This window comes from Coregonus lavaretus, assembly GCF_964263955.1.
Source record: "Coregonus lavaretus genome assembly, chromosome: 25".
Taxonomy (NCBI): Eukaryota; Metazoa; Chordata; class Actinopteri; order Salmoniformes; family Salmonidae; genus Coregonus; species Coregonus lavaretus.
The window spans coordinates 14,248,254-14,272,212 of record NC_140012.1 but is presented as its reverse complement, the minus strand read 5'-3'; the positions used below and the strand labels follow the sequence as shown (position 1 = coordinate 14,272,212).

At 42.4% G+C, this 23,959-nt stretch overlaps 1 protein-coding gene and 1 long non-coding RNA gene across 2 annotated transcripts; both read left to right on the top strand.

Moving 5' to 3' along the window:
* Positions 1-18,169: 18,169 nt before the first annotated feature.
* On the top strand, positions 18,170-18,791 carry LOC311100711. Its single transcript, XR_014609847.1, has 3 exons — positions 18,170-18,374; positions 18,543-18,620; positions 18,704-18,791. It is a non-coding gene; the product is annotated as an uncharacterized lncRNA (long non-coding RNA).
* Positions 18,792-18,813: 22 nt separating this feature from the next.
* Positions 18,814-22,916, top strand: LOC311100534 (uncharacterized protein). The gene is made up of 7 exons (XM_084141447.1): positions 18,814-18,857; positions 19,008-19,078; positions 19,330-19,541; positions 19,709-19,962; positions 21,664-21,783; positions 22,121-22,286; positions 22,435-22,916. Exons 3-7 carry the CDS (start codon positions 19,388-19,390, stop codon positions 22,749-22,751), a joined length of 1,011 nt encoding a protein of 336 aa, XP_083997573.1. The 5' UTR covers positions 18,814-18,857; positions 19,008-19,078; positions 19,330-19,387; the 3' UTR covers positions 22,752-22,916.
* Positions 22,917-23,959: the final 1,043 nt, after the last annotated feature.

Below are 23,959 nucleotides of genomic sequence, written 5' to 3'. Positions count from 1 at the left end.
GCCTGCATCTGTTTGAGTGTTTCTGAAGCTAAAGATCATCCCTGCACTGTAACAGAAATGTATGTACAGATCTTGAGAGAGATCTTGAAAAAATGCAATGACCAAACTACAGGACACCTGGATGAATACATGCATCGCCAAAAGGAGCCTATCAGGTCTCTTGCTGAAAGCGCTTACCAAGCAATGCTGGGTAAAACAGTCAGCGTGACAAGATTGGATTGCAAAGACCACAGTGTGCCAGATGCTTTCCTGACATCATCTGCAGCTAAGGACACATCTTCGGTCTTTCTCCACAACACAATGTAGGAGTTTTTGGCCTCTGTTTTCCTGTTGATGACACCAGACAAAATCACCCAAGTCCTTCAGCAGTACCAGACCGAAGAAGGAAAGTACTTGAAGCACATTTTCTCGTTCTTGTGTGGACTTACTAGTCAGTCCAATAACATGGTTGAATCAATTAAATTCTTGATTTCTGAGGAAGAGGTGAAAGAACTATCTGACCAGTACATTGAAAAGATCATAGACACATTCATCTGCTGTGAGACACAGCAGGACCCTGATGAATCCAATTCAGATGTTGATGTGGAAAATCTACTCTTCATTTGTCAGTGCTTGTATGAGCACCAGTCACCTGAGGCCTGCTTACTCCTCCTAGAAAAATTGGGCTACGAGTTTGATCTCAGTGGAGAACATATTGATCCTCAACAGTGCTGTGCAGTGTCATATGTGATCAACCAATCCAAAGACAGGAATGTTCGACTGGACCTGGAGAACTGCTCTTTGTCTGATCCAGGACTAAGGCTGATTCTCGGGGCTTTGGAAAATCTCACAGTGCTCAGGTATGACTCTTACAGTGGGGGAAAAAAGTATTTAGTCAGCCACCAATTGTGCAAGTTCTCCCACTTAAAAAGATGAGAGGCCTGTAATTTTCATCATAGGTACACGTCAACTATGACAGACAAAATGAGAATTTTTTTTCTCCAGAAAATCACTTTGTAGGATTTTTAATGAATTTATTTGCAAATTATGGTGGAAAATAAGTATTTGGTCAATAACAAAAGTTTCTCAATACTTTGTTATATACCCTTTGTTGGCAATGACACAGGTCAAACGTTTTCTGTAAGTCTTCACAAGGTTTTCACACATTGTTGCTGGTATTTTGGCCCATTCCTCCATGCAGATCTCCTCTAGAGCAGTGATGTTTTGGGACTGTCGCTGGGCAACACGGACTTTCAACTCCCTCCAAAGATTTTCTATGGGGTTGAGATCTGAAGACTGGCTAGGCCACTCCAGGACCTTGAAATGCTTCTTACGAAGCCACTCCTTCGTTGCTCGGGCGGTGTGTTTGGGATCATTGTCATGCTGAAAGACCCAGCCACGTTTCATCTTCAATGCCCTTGCTGATGGAAGGAGGTTTTCACTCAAAATCTCACGATACATGGCCCCATTCATTCTTTCCTTTACACGGATCAGTCGTCCTGGTCCCTTTGCAGAAAAACAGCCCCAAAGCATGATGTTTCCACCCCCATGTTTCACAGTAGGTATGGTGTTCTTTGGATGCAACTCAGCATTCTTTGTCCTCCAAACACGACGAGTTGAGTTTTTACCAAAAAGTTCTATTTTGGTTTCATCTGACCATATGACATTCTCCCAATCCTCTTCTGGATCATCCAAATGCACTCTAGCAAACTTCAGACGGGCCTGGACATGTACTGGCTTAAGCAGGGGGACACGTCTGGCACTGCAGGATTTGAGTCCCTGGCGGCGTAGTGTGTTACTGATGGTAGGCTTTGTTACTTTGGTCCCAGCTCTCTGCAGGTCATTCACTAGGTCCCCCCGTGTGGTTCTGGGATTTTTGCTCACCGTTCTTGTGATCATTTTGACCCCACGGGGTGAGATCTTGCGTGGATCCCCAGATCGAGGGAGATTATCAGTGGTCTTGTATGTCTTCCATTTCCTAATAATTGCTCCCACAGTTGATTTCTTCAAACCAAGCTGCTTACCTATTGCAGATTCAGTCTTCCCAGCCTGGTGCAGGTCTACAATTTTGTTTCTGGTGTCCTTTGACAGCTCTTTGATCTTGGCCATAGTGGAGTTTGGAGTGTGACTGTTTGAGGTTGTGGACAGGTGTCTTTTATACTGATAACAAGTTCAAACAGGTGCCATTAATACAGGTAACGAGTGGAGGACAGAGGAGCCTCTTAAAGAAGAAGTTACAGGTCTGTGAGAGCCAGAAATCTTGCTTGTTTGTAGGTGACCAAATACTTATTTTCCACCATAATTTGCAAATAAATTCATAAAAAATCCTACAATGTGTTTTTCTGGATTTTTTTTCCTCATTTTGTCTGTCATAGTTGACGTGTACCTATGATGAAAATTACAGGCCTCTCTCATCTTTTTAAGTGGGAGAACTTGCTCAATTGGTGGCTGACTAAATACTTTTTTCCCCCACTGTATATACAATTTCAGTAGCACATGCCAACCCCACAGACCTCCACAATTTATTAGTCCACTCGAATCAGTCAGGTGTCATGTACACCATGATTTTTTGCTGTTGTTTGCTACTCCTGGGCTAAATAAATCTTGGTCGACCAACAGCCTGTCGACCAAACGATCTACCAGTCGACTAAATGGGGTCAGCCCTAGTTTCCATTTCATATCATCAAGTACTCTCCCTGCTTGCTAGACAATTGTAAAATGCCATGGTGCAGTGGTCTAAGTAGCACGGCTAGCTCTGAGTTTGAGCTCAGTGCTGTGCCATCATTTATTTTATTTTTTCTGAGGGCTGAGGACAGCATGTATCGAAGTCCTCAGGACCTTTTCAAATGTCCCACCACTGGTGTGCCCGGCCAAAGAGCTCTATTTTCATGTCATCTGACCAATATCACGTTTCAGGAGAAGACCCAGATGCAGACAGTGTGGAAATAACAAAAGTTTATTACAAAAACAGGGGGCAGGCAAACGACAGGTCAAGGGCAGGCAGAGGTCAGTAATCCAGATCAGAGTCCAAAAGGTACAGAACGGCAGGCAGTCTCAGGGTCAGGGCAGGCAGAGGTCAATAATCCAGGGTGGTGTGACAAGGTACAGAACGGCAGGCAGGCTCAGGGCAGGAAGAATGGTCAAAACCGGGAAAACTAGAAAACAGGAACTTGAGAAAGACAGGAGCAAGGGGAAAACTGCTGGTAGGCTTGACGAAACAAAACGAACTGGCAACAGACAAACAGAGAACACAGGTATAAATACACTGGGGATAATGGGGAAGACGGGCGACACCTGGAGGGGGGTGGAGACAATCACAAAGACAGGTGAAACATCAGGGTGTGACAACCATAGCATTGCCTGGAGTTTGATAAATGGGATTGGCACTTAGACTGGAACGAGTGCCATGGTCAGATGACACGAAAATATAGGTATTTTGGCCTTCGAAATAACAATCCATGTGCAGAAAATACCTCATCCCTACTGTAAAATATGGTGGTGGATATTTGATGTTACGGGGCTATTTTGCTTCCACTGGTCAACGGCATCATGAACCCAGTACAAGGACATTTTAGCCAAAAACCTGGTTGCCTCTGCTAGGAGGCTGAAACTTCGCCGCAAGTGAATCTTCCAGCAAGACAATAACATCAAGCACACATCAAAATCCACAAAGGAATGGTTATTAGACCACAAAATCAACATTTTGCAATCGGCATCTCAGTCTTCGGACTTGAACCCCATTGAAAACCTGTAGTTTGAATTGAAGAGGGCAGTCCATAAGTGCAGTCCAATGACGTCAAGGATCTGGAAAGGTTCTTTATGGGGGAATGGTCTAAGATCCCTCCCAATGTGTTCTCCAATCTCATAAAACATTTTAGAAAAAGGCTCAGTGTCGTTATCCTCGCAATGGTAGGGTGCTGGAGTACTGAAAACGGGTGGCAATCATTTTGATTACTAGTTTAAATAATATAATTCCCCCCCAATCTGTATCAAGGGTGCCACTGATTATGTACCTTATTGTATAATAACAATGTCCGGTTAGATCATGAATATGCAGTTATATAATTAATATGGAGTATTACATAGAAGTGCAATATATATTTTTGTTTTTAACCATGTAATATATATTTTTGTCTTTAATCTTTATTCTGTTAGATTGGATTCCATGACACAACTGCATATGTGGAAAGTTGCACTTCGCTCTGGCCTACAGAGTGACTGTGACAATTTGCTGAGACTGTGTGAATCTGAAATTCACCTGTCAGTCCAGGAGCAAGAGGTGTGGAAGCCAGCAGAAGAGGTCCTGAAGCAGAAGAGACCAGAACATATTCATCTCTGTCTACTTATTGGTCAAGGCACCCAACATATTACCACATCATCAATGAAAATTATCTTTGACTGTTTGTCAAACATTGCAGATATCAGGTAAATGAATGCATAGCCTACATAGCTGGACTTTTATTAAGTCCAAATAGCATATTCAGAATATTTGGTGATATAAAGATACAGTGAGGGAAAAAAGTATTTGATCCCCTGCTGATTTTGTACGTTTGCCCACTGACAAAGAAATGATCAGTCTATAATTTTAATGGTAGGTTTATTTGAACAGTGAGAGAATAAAAACAAAAAAATCCAGAAAAACACATGACAAAAATGTTATCAATTGATTTGCATTTTAATGAGGGAAATAAGTATTTGACCCCTCTGCAAAACATGACTTAGTACTTGGTGGCAAAACCCTTGTTGACAATCACAGAGGTCAGACGTGTCTTGTAGTTGGCCACCAGGTTTGCACACATCTCAGGAGGGATTTTGTCCCACTCCTCTTTGCAGATCTTCTCCAAGTCATTAAGGTTTCGAGGCTGACGTTTGGCTGGCTAGGCCACTCCAGGACCTTCATGTGTTTCTTCTTGAGCCACTCCTTTGTTGCCTTGGCCGTGTGTTTTGGGCCATTGTCATGCTGGAATACCCATCCACGACCCATTTTCAATGCCCTGGCTGAGGGAAGGAGTTTCTCACCCAAGATTTGATGGTACATGGCCCCGTCCATCATCCCTTTGATGCGGTGAAGTTGTCCTGTCCCTTTAGCAGAAAAACACCCACAAAGCATAATGTTTCCACCTCCATGTTTGACGGTGGGGATGGTGTTCTTGGGGTCATAGGCAGCATTCCTCCTCCTCCAAACACGGCGAGTTGAGTTGATGCCAAAGAGCTGCATTTTGGTCTCATCTGACCACAACACTTTCACCCAGTTCTCCTCTGAATCATTCAGATGTTCATTGGCAAACTTCAGACGGGCCTGTATATGTGCTTTCTTGAGCAGGGGGACCTTGCGGGCGCCGCAGGATTTCAGTCCTTCACGGCATAGCGTGTTACCAATTGTTTTCTTGGTGACTATGGTCCCAGCTGCCTTGAGATCATTGACAAGATCCTCCCGTGTAGTTCTGGGCTGATTCCTCACCATTCTCATGATCATTGCAACTCCACGAGGTGAGATCTTGCATGGAGCCCCAGGCCGAGGGAGATTGACAGTTCTTTTGTGTTTCTTCAACTGTTGTCACCTTCTCACCAAGCTGCTTGGCGATGGTCTTGTAGCCCATTCCAGCCTTGTGTAGGTCTACAATCTTGTCCCTGACATCCTTGGAGAGCTCTTTGGTCTTGGCCATGGTGGAGAGTTTGGAATCTGATTGATTGATTGCTTCTGTGGACAGGTGTCTTTTATACAGGTAACAAGCTGAGATTAGGAGCACTCCCTTTAAGAGTGTGCTCTAATCTCAGCTCGTTACCAGTATAAAAGACACCTGGGAGCCAGAAATCTTTCTGATTGAGAGGGGTTTTTTTTCTGGATTTTTTTGTTGTTCTGTCTCTCACTGTTCAAATAAACCTACCATTAAAATTATAGAGTGATCATTTCTTTGTCAGTGGGCAAACGTACAAAATCAGCAGGGGATCAAATACTTTTTTCCCTCACTGTACATGGTTAAGATTCCTCTAAATAATTTGAATGACTTACAGATGCTATTTTACTACCACTGCTGCTATCACTATTTCCAATTATGACAAATGTCAAACATTCTGCTTTTGTTAGCTCTAATGTAGGCCTACATTGATGATAAAATAAGTGTCTCATCTTAACAATCTTTTAGGTTAATTTCACTCAATGATCAGAAAACACATTCATGGAATGAGGAAGTGAAGTCATTCCAGATGGATCTTTACATCCAAGGAGCTCTGTATGAGATGAAGACGGGACAGAAATGTGTACAGGGTCTGCTCCCTGTGCTTGCTCATTTGATTCACTCTGACTCTATAGAGGAACAGAGCAAATTCATGGTTAGTCTGTACTCAAAGGCCCATGACACCCAGGAAGGAGTTCTACCAGTGTTGCAGCCTGTTTTCCAGACAACTCCTGCAGTATGGTACATAGACCTCTCTGAGAAAGGAACCTCTGGCATCCTTAAAGTGCTGAAATTCCAGAATGTGAAGAAACCAGTTGAATTGTGGTGGTCGGATAAAGAGAGTGAGAGGGAATTGGCTGTTTTCCTTCAGTGTCTACCCTACATTTCAGAGCTTAGGTGAGTCTATAGTTGTGTAATGATCTTGAGATGTTCTAGCAGTATCCTAATCTTGGCTTAGGAAGGCCACCAAAAATTCAGACATTTCCATTCCGAACTACAACATTTTCCGTCTAGATAGAACTGCCAAAGGGGGTGGAGTTGCAATCTACTGTAGAGATAGCCTGCAGAGCTCTATCATACTATCCAGGTCTGTGCCCAAACAGTTTGAGCTTCTACTTCTAAAAATCCACCTTACCAAAAATAAGTCTCTCACTGTTGCCGCTTGCTACAGACCCCCCTCAGCCCCCAGTTGTGCCCTGGACACCATATGTGAATTGCTTGCCCCCCATCTATCCTCAGAGTTCGTACTGCTTGGTGACCTAAACTGGGATATGCTTAACACCCCGGCCATCCTGCAATCTAAACTAGATGCCCTCAATCTCACACAAATTATCAAGGAACCTACCAGGTACAACCCTAAATCCTTAAACATGGGCACCCTCATAGATATCATCCTGACTAATTTACCCTCTAAATACACCTCTGCTGTCTTCAACCAGGATCTCAGCGATCACTGCCTCATTGCCTGCGTCCGTAATGGGTCCACGGTCAAACGACCACCTCTCATCACTGTCAAACGCTCCCTAAAACACTTCAGCAAGCAGGCCTTTCTAATTGACCTGGCCCTGGTATCCTGGATGGATATTGACCTCATTCCGTCAGTAGAGGATGCCTGGATGTTCTTCAAAAGTGCTTTCTTCTCCATCCATTAAATAAGCATGCCCCATTCAAAACATTCAGAACTAAGAACAGATATAGCCCCTGGTTCACTCCAGACTTGACTGCCCTTGACCAGCACAAAAACATCCTGTGGCGTATTGCATTAGCATCGAACAGCCCCCGCGATATGCAACTTTTCAGGGAAGTCAGGAACCAATATACACAATCAGTTAGGAAAGCAAAGGCTAGCTTTTTCAAACAGAAATGTGCATCCTGTAGCACTAACTCCAAAAAGTTTTGGGACACTGTAAAGTCCATGGAGAATAAGAGCACCTCCTCCCAGCTACCCACTGCACTGAGGCTAGGTAACACTGTCACCACCGATAAATCTACTATAATCGAGAATTTCAATAAGCATTTTGCTACGACTGGCCATGCTTTCCACCTGGCTACCCCTACCCCGGCCACCAGCTCTGCACCCTCCGCTGCAACTTGCCTATTCCCCCCCCCCCCCCACTTCTCCTTCACCCAAATTCAGATAGCTGATTTCCTGAAAGAGCTGCTAAATCTGGACCCCTGCAAATCAGCTGGGCTAGACAATCTGGACCCTTTATTTCTAAAAATTAGCCTCCGAAATTGTCGCAACCCTTATTACTAGCCTGTTCAACCTCTATTTCGTATCGTCTGAGATCCCCAGAGATTGGAAAGCTGCCGCGGTCATCCCCCTCTTCAAAGGGGGTGACACTCTAGATACAAACTGTTACAGACTTATATCCATCCTGCCCTGCCTTTCGAAAGTATTTGAAAGCCAAGTTAACAAACAGATCACCGACCATTTCGAATCCCACCGTACCTTCTCCGCTATGCAATCTGGTTTCCGAGCTGGTCATGGGTGCACCTCAGCCACGCTCAAAGTCCAAAACGATATAATAACCGTGATCGATAAAAGACAGTACTGTGCAGCCGTCTTCATCGACCTGGCCAAGGCTTTTGACTCTGTCAATCACTGCATTCTTATTGGCAAACTAAATAGCCTTGGTTTCTCAAATGACTGCCTCGCCTGGTTCACCAACTACTTCTCAGATAGAGTTCAGTGTGTCAAATCGGAGGGCCTGTTGTCTGGACCTCTGGCAGTCTCTATGGGGGTGCCACAGGGTTCAATTCTCGGGCCGACTCTATTCTCTGTGTATATCAATGATGTCGCTCTTGCTGCTGGTGACTCTCAGATCCACCTCTACGCAGACGACACCATTTTGTATACATCTGGCCCTTCATTGGACACTGTGTTAACAAACCTCCAAACGAGCTTCAATGCCATACAACACTCCTTCCGTGGCCTCCAACTGCTCTTAAACGCTAGTAAAACTAAATGCATGCTCTTCAATCGAACGCTGCTTGCACCCGCCCGCCCGACTAGAATCACTACTCTCGGCGGGTCTGACTTAGAATATGTGGACAACTACAAATACCTAGGTGTCTGGTTAGACCGTAAACTCTCCTTCCAGACTCACATTAAGCATCTCCAATCCAAAGTTAAATCTAGAATCGGCGTCCTATTTCACAACAAAGCCTCCTTCACTCATGCTGCTAAACATGCCCTCGTAAAACTGACTATCCTACCGATCCTTGACTTCGGCGATGTCATTTACAAAATAGCTTCCAACACTTTACTCAGCAAATTGGATGTAGTCAATTCAATTTCAATTTAAGGGCTTTATTGGCATGGGAAACGTGTGTTAACATTGCCAAAGCAAGTGAAGTAGATAGTAAACAAAAGTGAAATAAACAATAAATATTAACAGTAAACATTACACTCAGAAGTTTCAAAAGAATAAAGACATTTCAAATGTCATATTATGTATATATACAGTGTTGTAACAATGTGCAAATAGTTAAAGTACAAATGGGAAAATAAATCAACATAAATATGGGTTGTATTTACAATGGTGTTTGTTCTTCACTGGTTGCCCTTTTCTTGTGGCAACAGGTCACAAATATTGCAGCTGTGATGGCACACTGTGGTTTTTCACCCAGTAGATAAGGGAGTTTATCAAAATTGGGTTTGTTTTCGAATTCTTTGTGGGTCGCTGTAATCTGAGGGAAATATGTGTCTCTAATATGGTCATACATTTGGCAGGAGGTTAGGAAGTGCAGCTCATTTTCCACCTCATTTTGTGGGCAGTGTGCACATAGCCTGTCTTCTCTTGAGAGCCAGGTCTGCCTACGGCGGCCTTTCTCAATAGCAAGGCTATGCTCACTGAGTCTGTACATAGTCAAAGCTTTCCTTAAGTTTGGGTCAGTCACAGTGGTCAGGTATTCTGCCACTGTGTACTCTCTGTTTAGGGCCAAATAGCATTCTAGTTTGCTCTGTTTATTTGTTTGTTCTTTCCAATGTGTCAAGTAATTCTCTTTTTGTTTTCTCATGATTTGGTTGGGTCTAATTGTGTTGTTGTTGCTGTTGTCCTGGGGCTGTGTGGGGTCTGTTTGTGTTTGTGAACAGAGCCCCAGGACAAGCTTACTTAGGGGACTCTTCTCCAAGTTCATCTCTCTGTAGGTGATGGCTTTGTTATGGAAGGTTTGGGAATCGCTTCCTTTTAAGTGGTTATAGAATTTAACGGCTCTTTTCTGGATTTTGATAATTAGCGGGTATTGGCCTAATTCTGCTCTGCATGCATTATTTGGTGTTTTACGTTGTACACGGAGGATGTTTTTGCAGAATTCTGCATGCAGAGTCTCAATTTGGTGTTTGTCCCATTTTGTGAATTCTTGGTTGGTGAGCGGACCCCAGACCTCAGAACCATAAAGGGCAATGGGTTCTATAACGGATTCAAGTATTTTTAGCCAGATCCTAATTGGTATGTCAAATTTTATGTTCCTTTTGATGGCATAGAAGGCCCTTCTTGCCTTGTCTCTCAGATCGTTCACAGCTTTGTGGAAGTTACCTGTGGCGCTGATGTTTAGGCCGAGGTATGTATAGTTTTTTGTGTGCTCTAGGGCAACGGTGTCTAGATGGAATTTGTATTTGTGGTCCTGGCAACTGGACCTTTTTTGGAACACCATTATTTTTGTCTTACTGAGATTTACTGTCAGGGCCCAGGTCTGACAGAATCTGTGCAGAAGATCTAGGTGCTGCTGTAGGCCCTCCTTGGTTGGAGGGCCTACCAAAGCCCCATATACTACCCACCATTGTGACCTGTACGCTCTCATTGGCTGGCCCTCACTACATATTAGTCGCCAAACCCACTGGCTCCAGGTCATCTATAAATCACTTCTAGGCAAATCCCCGCCTTATCTTAGATCATTGGTCACCATAGCAACACCCACCCGTAGTATGCGTTCCAGCAGGTATATCTCACTGGTCATCCCCAAAGCCAACACCTCCTTTGGTCGCCATTCCTTCCAGTTCTCTGCTGTAAATGACTGGAACGAACTGCAAAAATCTCTGAAGCTGGAGACACTTATCTCCCTCACTATCTTTAAGCGTCAGTTGTCAGAGCAGCTTACCGATCACTGCACCTGTACACAGCCCATCTGTAATTAGCCCACCCAACTACCTCATCCCCATATTGTTATTTACATTGTTATTTCTTTTTCTCATTGGTACCCCAGTATCTCTATTTGCACATCATCTTCTGCACATCTATCACTCCAGTGTTAATACTAAATTGTAATTATTTTGCACTATGGCCTATTTATTTCCTTACCTCCATAGCTTACTACATTTGCACACACTGTATATAGATTTTCTATTGTGTTATTGACTGTACCTTTTGTTTATTCCATATGTAACTCTGTGTTGTTTTTATCGCACTGCTTTGCTTTATCTTGGCCAGGTCGCAGTTGTAAATGAGAACTTGTTCTCAACTAGTTTACCTGGTTAAATAAAGGTTAAATAAAAAATAAATAAATAAAATCACTGGATCTGTCAAGGCGTCAGTGTAATGCGGTAGGCGAAGTCAGGCGCAGGACACAGAGCTAATCAAAAGGCGTACTTTACTCGTAGGTAAAAGAATGAACAACAACCTCCACGCAGGGAGGGAACAAACCTGCACACTAATGACAACCAAAACATGAACAAACACGCACAACACACAGTGTGAGACAGAGGGTTAAATAGGGAAGACATCACTACATGATGGGAAACAGGTGTGACCAATTAAGACAAAACAAGTCGAACATAGATACATGGATCGGTAGCAGCTAGTACTCCGGTGACGACGAACGCCGAAGCCTGCCCGAGCAAGGAGGAGGGGCCGCCTCGGCTGAATCCGTGACAGGATCTGAATGTTCTTTGAGAATAGACACACACAAAAAAGCTACAGAAGACTTGTCATAATCCATTGTTTTTGTATCTATCTTTGTCTCTTTAATCCATTGGCATAGTTCGAAGAGAAAAGTTGCTTACTATCTCAGTGCAGAATGAGACATGTTATCTGGTGTAAGAGGTGTTCCCCATCAGAGACCCTGACAGTCTATAATCTAATGATCTTCTATTCAACATGAAGAGAGGGTTCCGAGAGGTTGTACAGTGAGTATTAGGGTCAATTTCATTATTTGATTTTTGACAATGTATTTTCATTCTAAATTATATAGATTCAAGGACTGCATTCCAAACACCAATGATGCTGTAAAGGTGCTTGTGGATCTCTTCATCAATGCATCAAAGTTGGAAGGAGAGACACTAAAGATGCTTTCATCAGTATGTGGATACTCAGCATTCCCCTTTGCTGATTGTGACAACGCTGGACAGTGTGCTTTTCTGTTAGATCTTTACTCACATGTGAGCGACTATGAGACTAAAACAAGCAGAAGTATCCTTCCAGCGTTAATGTCACTTTACCAGTCAACTCCTGAAGTCTGGTCCATAGACCTCTCTGAGAGAAAGGCCTCCCTCCTAGAAGTGCTGAAACTCCAACCAAAGAAACCAGTAGAACTGAGGGGCTGGTCAGATGATGAGAGTGATGTGAGGAGTTTCCTTCAGTGTCTGCCCTACATCTCATACCTCAGGTTGGTTTGTTCAAAAGTTCTCTGTTGTAATCATATCGCTGACAGAGAGTAATTTAGATGCCATGTGGAATTATGAACTTGGGCCCATTTTCCCAAAAGCATCTTAAGGCTAAGGTTCTAAGGATAAACTTAGTCTTAATATGCTTTTGGGAAACCGGGCCTTGGTCTTTGCATTTATCATACTTGTGTGTATGATGTAGAGGTCTATGTGTTCCTTTTATGTCAGGCTAATAATGTTTTTATACTGACAGGTTTTTCTACAGACAGGATGAAAGGGAGCTGCCTGAAGAGTGGAGGATCACATTTCCTCCATGGATTTGTAATTTCCTTTTGAAAGTGTTTGTTCAAGGAGCTGTTAATGACATATTGACAGGACAGAGGTCTGTTGAGGCACTCGTGTCTGTTCTGGGGTTTGCTCATTCAAAAGACTCTCCAGAGAAGTGTATGCTTCTGTTAGATCTGTACTCAAATGCGAAGGACTATGAGATTTCAACAGGCTGCAGTATCCTTCCAGCATTACAGCCAGTTTACCAGTCAGCTCCTGCAGTCTGGTCAATTGACCTCTCAGAGAGAAAGGCCTCCCTCCTCCAAGAAGTGCTGAAACTCCAACCAGAGAAGAAACCAGTAGAGTTGAGGGGCTGGTCAGATGATGAGAGTGACGTGAGGAGTTTCCTTCAGTGTCTACCCTACATATCATACCTCAGGTGGGTTTGTTACCAACCTGGCTTGTGTTTTTCTCTCTCTATTGAATTAACAGTTAACTATATCATGGAACATTCAGTGTTTTGCGATATATTGACCAATCATTTATTTACAATTTGATATATTTGTATACATTAAAATGTTTTCATGTGTCTTTGCCTTGTTTAGATTTTTCGCTCCCAGTTGTGACTGCCAGTTCTTCCTGTCCCTGTGTGATGCACTCTCTGTGGTTTCTGAGGGAGATGCACAGATATCTCACTCTCTCCTCCAGGCCCTACACTACACTCTCACATTGTCAGGGTGGTTGCCCAGTGTAAGCTGCAAGGCAGTAGGAGCAGTCCTAGGCCAGTCCACTGCTGACGAGAAACTCGACGTCACTCTCACCCCACAGAGTATCTCTCTCCAAGGAGCTAAACTTCTCTTCAAACAAGTGAAAGAGCTTCACAAGCTTAGGTATTTCAATATTTTTAACACCCTAGAGTCTACTGATGCACTGGTGCGTCAAAATAAGTAACAAAAATCCCCATCAAAATCCGTCAGTTTAAACTAGCGATATCTGGGCTGCGTCTCAATCCACCACATCTGCCTATAGTGGTTTCCACATCTGCGGTGGAAGGTGGCCGATCTACAGCGGTGTTTGTCAGACCATGAAACATCCCGAAAATCTGTTTTGTCACGAAAACGTACAGTGAGGGAAAAAAGTATTTGATCCCCTGCTGATTTTGTACGTTTGACAACTGACAAAGAAATGATCAGTATCATTTTAATGGTAGTTTTATTTGAACAGTGAGATACAGAATAACAACAACAAAATGCCAAAAAAAAACGCATGCCAAAAATGTTATAAATTGATTTGCATTTTAATGAGGGAAATAACTATTTGACCCCCTCTCAATCAGAAAGATTTCTGGCTCCCAGGTGTCTTTTATACAGGTAATGAGCTGAGATTAGGAGCACACTCTTAAAGGGAGTGCTCCTAATCTCAGTTTGTTACCTGTATAAAAGACACCTGTCCACAGAAGCAATCAATCAATCAGATTCCAAACTCTCCACCATGGCCAAGACCAAAGAGCTCTCCAAGGATGTCAGGGACAAGATTGTAGACCTACACAAGGCTGGAATGGGCTACAAGACCATCGCCAAGCAGCTTGGTGAGAAGGTGACAACAGTTGGTGCGATTATTCGCAAATGGAAGAAACACAAAAGACCTGTCAATCTCCCTCGGCCTGGGGCTCCATGCAAGATCTCACCTCGTGGAGTTGCAATGATCATGAGAATGGTGAGGATTCATCCCAGAACTACACGGGAGGATCTTGTCAATGATCTCAAGGCAGCTGGGACCATAGTCACCAAGAAAACAATTGGTAACACACTACGCCGTGAAGGACTGAAATCCTGCAGCGCCCCCAAGGTCCCCCTGCTCAAGAAAGCACATATACAGGGCCGTCTGAAGTTTGCCAATGAACATCTGAATGATTCAGAGGAGAACTGGGTGAAAGTGTTGTGGTCAGATAAGACCAAAATGGAGCTCTTTGGCATCAACTCAACTCGCCGTGTTTGGAGGAGGAGGAATGCTGCCTGGAAACATTATGCTTTGGGGGTGTTTTTCTGCTAAGGGGACAGGACAACTTCACCGCATCAAAGGGACGATGGACGGGGCCATGTACCGTCAAATCTTTTGTGAGAACCTCCTTCCCTCAGCCAGGGCATTGAAAATGGGTCGTGGATGGTTATTCTAGCATGACAATGACCCAAAACACACGGCCAAGGCAACAAAGTAGTGGTCAAGAAGAAGCACATTAAGGTCCTGGAGTGGCCTAGCCAGTCTCCAGACCTTAATCCCATAGAAAATCTGTGGAGGGAGCTGAAGGTTCGAGTTGCCAAACGTCAGCCTCGAAACCTTAATGACTTGGAGAAAATCTGAAAAGAGGAGTGGGACAAAATCCCTCCTGAGTTGTATGCAAACCTGGTGGCCAACTACAAGAAACGTCTGACCTCTGTGATTGCCAACAAGGGTTTTGCCACCAAGTACTAAGTCATGTTTTGCAGAGGGGTCAAATACTTATTTCCCTCATTAAAATGCAAATCAATTTATAACATTTTGACATGCGTTTTTCTGGATTTGTTTGTTTTTATTCTGTCTCTCACTGTTCAAATAAACCTACCATTAAAATTATAGACTGATCATGTCTTTGTCAGTGGGCAAACGTACAAAATCAGCAGGGGTTCAAATATTTTTTTCCGTCCGAATGGTTTGGCCTACAAGCTATTATGACCACTCTATGGAAAGGGGGAACTCTCACGAACACGATGGCTCATCTGTAGGTAACCTGTAGGTAACCGGTACCAGTTTAGAAAATGAAAGGAAGTATGGAGGTACAGTAGTTTTGTGCCTACCCCCAAAAAGGTGTTAAATATGTGTAAAAATATATATAAATTTCCTGAGCTTTCTTATGTCTCCAAGATATAGGACAGACACTTCAAAATCTTATTCCTTATGATACATTTTTTGACTTTATTTTTTTGCCATTTATTAATGTGGGATTTGGTACTAAAGTAATTAATTCAATATTCAATATATTTTGATTTGTTGAACACTTTTTTGGTTACTACATGATTCCATATGTGTTTTTTCGTAGTTTTGATTTCTTCACTATTATTCTACAATGTAGAAAATAGTAAAAAATAAAGAAAAACCCTTGAATGAGTAGGTGTCCAAACTTTTGACTGGTAGTGTATATTTTTTATATACAGTACCAGTCAAAGGTTTGGACACATCTACTCATTCCAGGGTTTTTCTTTATTTTTACTATTTTCTACATTGTAGAATAATAGTGAAGACATCAAAACTATGAAATAACACATATGGAATCATGTAGTAACCAAACAATTGTTAAACAAATCAAAATAGATGTTATATTTGAGATTGTTCTTGGTAAAATAGCCCTTACACAGCCTGGAGGTGTGTTGGGTCATTGTCCCATTGAAAAACAAATGATAGTCCCACTAAGCCCAAACCAGATGGGATGGCGTATCGCTGCAGAATGCTGTGGTAGCCATGCTGGTTATGTGTGCCTTGAATTCTAAATAAATCACAGACAGTATCACCAGTAAAGCACCCCCACACCATAACACCTCCTCCTCCAAAAATCTCAAATTTGGACTCCAGACCAAAGGACATTTAAACTATTTAAACTGAATCATGTTGCATCAATTAAAACATCAATTTTTGTTTCATTTTGATCTAAACTAAGTACATTTTCAAAGTTTAATCAAACACGAAATTTGGATGGTTGATGTGACGTCGTTGCCCGTGAGTAGTTTGTTCAAATGACAAATGTACCTAATTTAATGGACATCCAGCAAATATTATATCAATCCAAGTTTAATTACTCACAGCTTTGCATTAGTAACGTTGTGTTGAAACCTATTCTTGAAGGTTAATAATGTATGGTTTAACATACTTTTTGTAAATGTTTTCAGAATGAATGAAATGGCAACAGTGAAGCTGGCTAGGATGTCACTTTTGTGCAAAAGGCCAATGATCGTTGAGGAGCTGACCCTGGTCTTATCTAGGCCAAATCCAACAGAACATGTGCAGTATAGAGTGATCAGTAGTTTAGCTTCACTGCTGACAGTGTGGACCATAAGGAGCTTGGATCTGACAGACTGTCCCATCGAGGGTTACCTTCTTACTACCCTGTTGTGTCATCAGGGTACGCTCACTATCAGGCAAGTTTGTTTACCTAGTATGTGGACTCTCAAACAAAATGTCTCTAAATGTGGGGTTTGCATGTTGGGGATTACCGTTTGAATTGTCGAGAATCCGCATTGGTTTGTGTGTGTTTCTATCTGCCTGTATTCCTCCATGACAGACTAAGTGAGGAGATTCTGCAACAGCTGGCTGTTGTGGTGTATGAGGCTCAGGACGTGGAACTGACCCAGTGCTTCCTGAAGAAGGTTGATGGAGACCTGTCTAACTGTAGACTGGACTGGGATGTGCTTCACTACCTGCTGAAGAGCACCACACAACCCATCACCATCAACCTCATGAGGAGCAGAATCAGACAGCAAGACATACCTCATCTTCTCCCGTTCCTGAATAATATTCACTTTCAAAGGTCTGGTTAAAACAATATGATGATTGCTATCATCAGGGCCAATATCTTTGTCTTTCACAGTGAACATTCAATAACTAACATGTAGCACCTAATACAACAATGTCTGCCTTCTTTTCTGCAGAATGAATTCCCACTTTGAGAGGACAGCGTTGAAAGAAATACACAAGCAACGTGCTGGTCACATGGTGACTACTTTAGTGAGGTCATCAGATGAATGGATCAACTTGAACAACCTGGTCTTGAACCATGATGACTGTGAAGCACTGCGCTTTGCCTTACACTACAGTGATGGGGTCAAACTCAACCTGTTGTGGACCATCATTCCAAAGGAGGAGATGGGGAGGATCCTGATTCTTCTACACAGGGTCTCTGAACTCAGGTCTTTGTCCACATCACTGTCTATTAGTGTCTCAATGTGTTTTTTCTTGTACCTGATTTAAGTATTTGGTTTCTAGTTGATTGGAATGAGTGAATTACAGTTAATTGCACATTATTTTATGTCCACCCATGGTCCTGACTGTCCTGACGACCTTGCAGGGTAGACAGGAAACTACTCCTGGAGCTCCTCCATGCCTGGACAGGGTTGATAACACAAACAGAGGCACCCACTGCACTCTTGAGGGCTCTGCATCACAAACTGGACCTCTCTCGCTCTTCTGCCATGGATCTGTCAGGGCAGGAGGAAGAGACTGTTTTGAGCCTCAGTTCTCAGGACTGTAGGGTCATCTCTGCAGCCATCCATAAAGCTGATGGTGACACAGAGCTGATTCTACACGACTGTCAGGTTGAGGATGCAGGACTAGAGGAGTTTTACAAAGAGTCCATTTTACAAAGAGTCCATTTGAGGTGAGATGCCTTAAGCAGGTTTTTGCCTATTCAATTGATAGTTTATTGATAGCATATATAGACTATCTATATGGGACTATCCAAATAATGTAGGGCCCAGACGTTATACTCTCATGAGTGCTTTACTTTTGAATTTCCAGTAGTGACACTGTTTAACTTTGTTCCCTCATAGCCTTGGAAAACCTATTTTGCTACAGCTCCTTCACTTGATATTTGTGGAAGATGGAGGCAGGTCAGTGAGACTTGCTTCACTACTATCCAGAGCCCTGGGGAAGGAACTGGACCTCAGTCAGACCCCGTTGGACCTGATGGCCTGTTCATCACTGGCATTGATTCTGGAGCACTCAGAAGGGTTTTCGAAGCTGGACCTCAGCGACTGCCACCTCACCGACACACATTTGGAGTTTCTGCTCACACATCTGCACAAGGCACAAGTCCTAAAGTAAGGATATTTTCAGATACAGTACATTGAATTAAGCATATTCTTTATTTTTCAAAGTACTAACCCTTAGAGTGATGACATACAGGAATGACATATTCGGTGGTGACATATTCCGGTTACATTGGTCACTTGTGGACCAGCACTCTTAAACCATGATCTCTTTTTCAGTCTATGCAATAATGAAATCACTGACGAAGGAGCTATGAAACTATACAGGATTAGAAACAGCTTTACAGAAACTGTATGGTGAGTAAAGGAGTGTTGATAATGTCTATGGTTCCTTTACCTAGTTATAACGTGTCTCAATGAAGAATAATTTCTCTCCACAGGCTTTGCAACAACAAGATCACTGAGTTTGACAGCTTCTTAGCGGATAAACGCTACAAACTGTTGCCTGCTCACGTGTCAGGAATGCAGGACCGACACATTACAAACTTGGGCTCTACCTCTGTGAGAGAAGAGACCTCTAAAGTGTTTTCAAAGGTAGATTGATTTAAAGAGCAACTACAGGAACTGCCATTTAAAGTCAGGTTTGCAATCGATTTGCAAAATACTTACTTTTTCTTAGACATAGGCTACATATTGTTGCATTTGAAAATGCTAATTTTACTGTCTGTCACCTCTCATGTACAGACCAAACCCATTATTACAGAATATGACCCTGAGATAGTTGAAGAAGTTGAAGAAAGCAAGATTTCCTACAGGTAACTCCCATAGATTGAATCAATTATAACTACTGTTACACCTAAACAAGTAAGCTTCTTCCTCTCCTATTTTCATAATGGAGTTTTCACTCTTAAGCCAACAATCATAATATGCACTGATATGATAATGTAACATGTAATATGTCCTAATAACAGAACTGTAGCTTTCTTAGAATAACCATTTTCCCTGTGCCCTGAGACCACCTTTATAACATAAGGCTAATGTGCTTCTATTTTATGATGCTACCCAGGTTCCAGTGTGAGTTTCGTGGCAAGTTCCAGTGCAAAGCTACAGGGCTGGTATTTGGGATGAGGGAGCCAGGTACCGTGGAGTATAGTGTGGACCACTGGGACATGCACATGCTTGCTGACACCGACTATGAGCCTGCATGTCCTGTGTTTAAGATCAGCTGTCCGGAGGGACATATGTACCAACTGCACCTACTTCACTGCGAGACTGAGGGTGAGTTTAAGCACTTTTTGAAATAACCTTTTTTTCCAACAATAAATGTATTCAAAATGTTAATTCAACAAAACATGAGAAAGGTAAAAATGGTAAGAAAGCATCTGGAAATATTCATGACGGTACACGTAATTGTTTGTTTGTGTGACTGTCTCATTATTTTCCAGTCTACGCAGCTGAGGCTTTGTCTGTGGCTCACATATGCAGCAATCGTCTGGAGATTCTGGTACCTAAGAGGGTGACACATTCACATGTGATTATAAACATCAATGGGCTCTCCAGATGGACTGTTGTCCGCAGGAAGGCAAAAATAAAAAAACGAATCAATGGGCAGGTGCTTCTTTTTCTGGAGCTAAACGTTATAGAAGGACAACACAAGCTCTGGGTTTACCTATTGCCCCGCAACGTGCCATACACTGAGGTAAATATCACATTTCTTTGTTTTAATGTCCAGTAAACCTTCTCACAATAATTTCTTAGATGTGGACTCCAAGTTCTTCTGTGACGGCATTCAATCCATATTTCAACTCATTCCAAGTTTTTTTAGTTTTTTTTATTTCACCTTTATTTAACCAGGTAAGCCAGTTGAGAACAAGTTCTCATTTACAACTGCGACCTGGCCAAGATAAAGCAAAGCAGTGCGATAAAAACAACAACAACACAGAGTTACATATGGGATAAACAAAAATGTACAGTCAAAACACAATAGAAAATCTATATACAGTGTGTGCAAATGTAGTAAGTTATGGAGGTAAGGCAGTAAATAGGCCATAGTGCAAAATAATTACAATTTAGTATTAACACTGGAGTGATAGATGTTCAGAAGATGATATGCAAATAGAGATACTGGGGTGCAAATGAGCAAAATAAATAACAATATAGGGATGAGGTAGTTGGGTGGGCTAATTACAGATGGGCTGTGTACAGGTGCAGTGATCGGTAAGCTGCTCTGACAACAGATGCTGAAAGTTAGTGGGGGAGATAAGAGTCTCCAGCTTCAGAGATTTTTGCAGTTCGTTCCAGTCATTGGCAGCAGAGAACTGGAAGGAATGGCAGCCAAAGGAGGGGTTGGCTACGGGTGGGTGTTGCTATGGTGACCAATGAGCTAAGATAAGGCGGGGATTTGCCTAGCAGTGATTTATAGATGACCTGGAGCCAGTGGGTTTGGCGACGAATATGTAGTGAGGGCCAGCCAACGAGAGCATACAGGTCACAATGGTGGGTAGTATATGGGGCTTTGGTGACAAAACGGATGGCACTGTGATAGACTACATCCAATTTGCTGAGTAGAATGTTGGAGGCTATTTTGTAAATGACATCGCCGAAGTCAAGGATCAGTAGGATAGTCAGTTTTACGAGGGCATGTTTGGCAGGAAGCCAATTCTAGATTTAACTTTGGATTGGAGATGCTTAATGTGAGTCTGGAAGGAGAGTTTACGGTCTAACCAGACACCTAGGTATTTGTAGTTGTCCACATATTCTAAGTCAGACCCGCCGAGAGTAGTGATTCTAGTCAGGCGTGCGGGTGCAAGCAGTGTTCGATTGAAGAGCATGCATTTAGTTTTACTAGCGTTTAAGAGCAGTTGGAGGCTACGGAAGGAGTGTTGTATGGCATTGAAGCTCGTTTGGAGGTTTGTTAACACAGTGTCGTGTCCAATGAAGGGCCAGATGTATACAAAATGGTGTCGTCTGCGTAGAGGTGGATCTGAGAGTCACAAGCAGCAAGAGCGATATCATTGATATACACAGAGAATAGTCGGCCCGAGAATTGAACCCTGTGGCACCCCCATAGAGAATGACAGAGGTCCAGACAACAGGCCCTCCGATTTGACACACTGAACTCTATCTGAGAAGTAGTTGGTCAACCAGGCAAGGCAGTCATTTGAGAAATCAAGGCTATTTAGTCTGCCAATAAGAATGCGGTGATTGACAGAGTCGAAAGTGAATCTCCACCGCCATCAATTACAATATCATCCCATGCATCTGTGTTGTTACCACTGCATTACATAATTTTAACAGCTGTTTCAATTGAACTCAAATTCAAAAGCGTCGCAATTTTCTTAAGTCAGTATCTTTCTGATCTATTTACAATATGTATCTATCAATCTCTACTCATTCATAGGTAATGAAGCAAAATAAGACGTTTGAGTTCATCCGTGCTTGCTCTGACTGCTACCTAAGGCCCAATGCCCGATACAGAGTGACCTTGGACCTCGAACAGGGCTTCAGCGTCCATCCCAAGGTAAGAAATTCCATAAAGAATGTTTTATGTGTGTTAATGACTGATTTGAAGACATGTCATGATCTACTGTGCTATAATGTAATAGAATCTAAGCTAATAGGTAAGGAAAAGTGTGCATGTTTGTTTACAGTGCCTCATCCATTGAAACAACACAGATGTCATTATTGCGCCGCACCTGTCCTCTATGACCAATAACTCTGCTTTTTGTGTTATAACTCACTAGGTTTTTCTCCTCCAGATATGCTTTAAAGTACATTCTCTGTCAAATGGGCATAGAATATTTAGCCGTTTTGTCAGAAGGGATTCTGTTTGACCTCCCTCTCTCTTTCTCTGTCAGGAGAAAGATTTTCATATTCATAATGGCCCAGATCAACATGCCACATTTACAGTCCTCTTGGACAGTAAAGTTACCAAATTTAAGCTGATAATTCAGGAGTTCAAGAGGATGTGGCAAAAGAAGGTGTGGAATTGCCAATGGTTTGAACCGATATTGCTAAAGCCAGGTAACTGTTATCTCACATCTATTTATAGGCCTACAACTACCTTTCCCCTACCAGCAACTGTTTTCAACAGATTTTCATCTACCTGCAAATAAACACAAAACATGTTAATTTCCACTGTATTTTGAATATTTTAGTTTTTTTCCAAAAGGAAGCAATCTCACAGAGTCAGACTGGCTGCAGAATCTGTGTCGCATCCTGGAGCACCTGTCAACCAAGGAGTTCAATAGGCTTACGTGGCTAATTAGAACCTCAAATAAACTCCCACAGCCCAGTATCTCCAAGAATGACCTGGATTGCTTGGAGCAGTGTCACGAGCTTGCAGAGCTAATGGTAAAGAGCTGGGCGATGAATGGCTCCATTTCAGCCACACGATTTCTCATGGAAGAACTGCCACGCAAAGACGAAAAAGTGACATCTTTGCTTCTGCCCTTCCTGGAGCAATGTGGGGAGCTAAAGGTGGCGTGAGAGTCAGTGGTGTGGACAGCCTTAAAGGACCTTGGGAAGGTGCTTTCCCTCAGGGTTCTATACTAGAAGCATCAGGAAAAGGAAAGTAGAAGTGAACTTGCACACTGTTTTGGCTGGACACAACAAAAACCCTAAGGAGAAAGCAAACACACATTGTTGAACAAATGCCAGATAATGAGATTTATTGTGTTCTTTGCAAAGATTTGTGCTCTTTTGCATGACGAAAATGTCTGCACTGTGTACTTGGTTAAAAAATATGTATGTGTGTAATTTAATAATTTTAAGCATTCAAATGTACTTTATACAATGTCAATATTTTCTACCTGTTGGAATTGTAAAGTTGCTCAGAGTTTTTACAATTGTTATTTTTGTTCTAGTCCAATAAAACATTTTTTTTAAACGAATGTTATTTTTCTTCTGAGTTGACATCACAGTCCCTCCATCCACATTTTTGAAACATGCTGTTTTATTGAAAGACTACTAAAGGAAGCTTATTGAGGCCAAGTGAAGAGAATAAATAAATAAACAGGGACAGGTGATGGTACTTATCCTTTTTCTTGCACAACTGTAATATTTAGCAATATTTCGAGAATAAAGTCTAAAATAAATTGTGTGAATAAAGTGGCAAAATTTCGAGAATAGAGTGGCAATGTTTTGAGAATAAAGTCGACATTTTGGGGATTTGGTTAATTGCATGTCTCCTTGGCTCCCTGTTGCTGTGCCCACTTCTATTGAAATGCCTCAGATGACCTGGTGAAACTATAGGCTTACTTTAGAATTGGCTTTAGTAACAAGCAAATCCTTGCTCTTTAAGCACATAACCATATTATTATAAGTATTAGGACCAGGAAGCGGTTGTGCCACAGATAATTTTCAAAAGGAGAAACCGTGGTTGCATACATAGGTAGAGATTGGTTGGTTGTGTGTTTATGCAGTGTGTGTTTGTGTGCGGTAAAAAGTAGGGGCAAAACAAACAAATGGCCATCAATCTAATGATCTAACACACTCGATCAAACAGGTGTCACTGCGCACTCACGCGTATCAATCGATCTAATAAATCGATCTAATAACTCGCAAGCACACCATGTTTCCCCCTGGATATTTCAGACTATAGGCATAAACTCTTCTAACCGCCATCGTGCGTTATGAGCACAAACAAAAAACGTTCTGGCACTGTCACTGAATGCGAAAAGAACTGGGGTTGAGTC

Coding starts and splice junctions, on each gene's coding strand:
- LOC311100534 (XM_084141447.1), top strand. CDS start 19,388: ATGAGGGAGCCAGGTACCGTGGAGTATAGTGTGGACCACTGGGACATG. Junction 19,963..21,663: donor GCAACGTGCCATACACTGAG/GTAAATATCACA, acceptor ACTCATTCATAG/GTAATGAAGCAAAATAAGAC. Junction 22,287..22,434: donor ACCGATATTGCTAAAGCCAG/GTAACTGTTATC, acceptor TTTTTCCAAAAG/GAAGCAATCTCACAGAGTCA.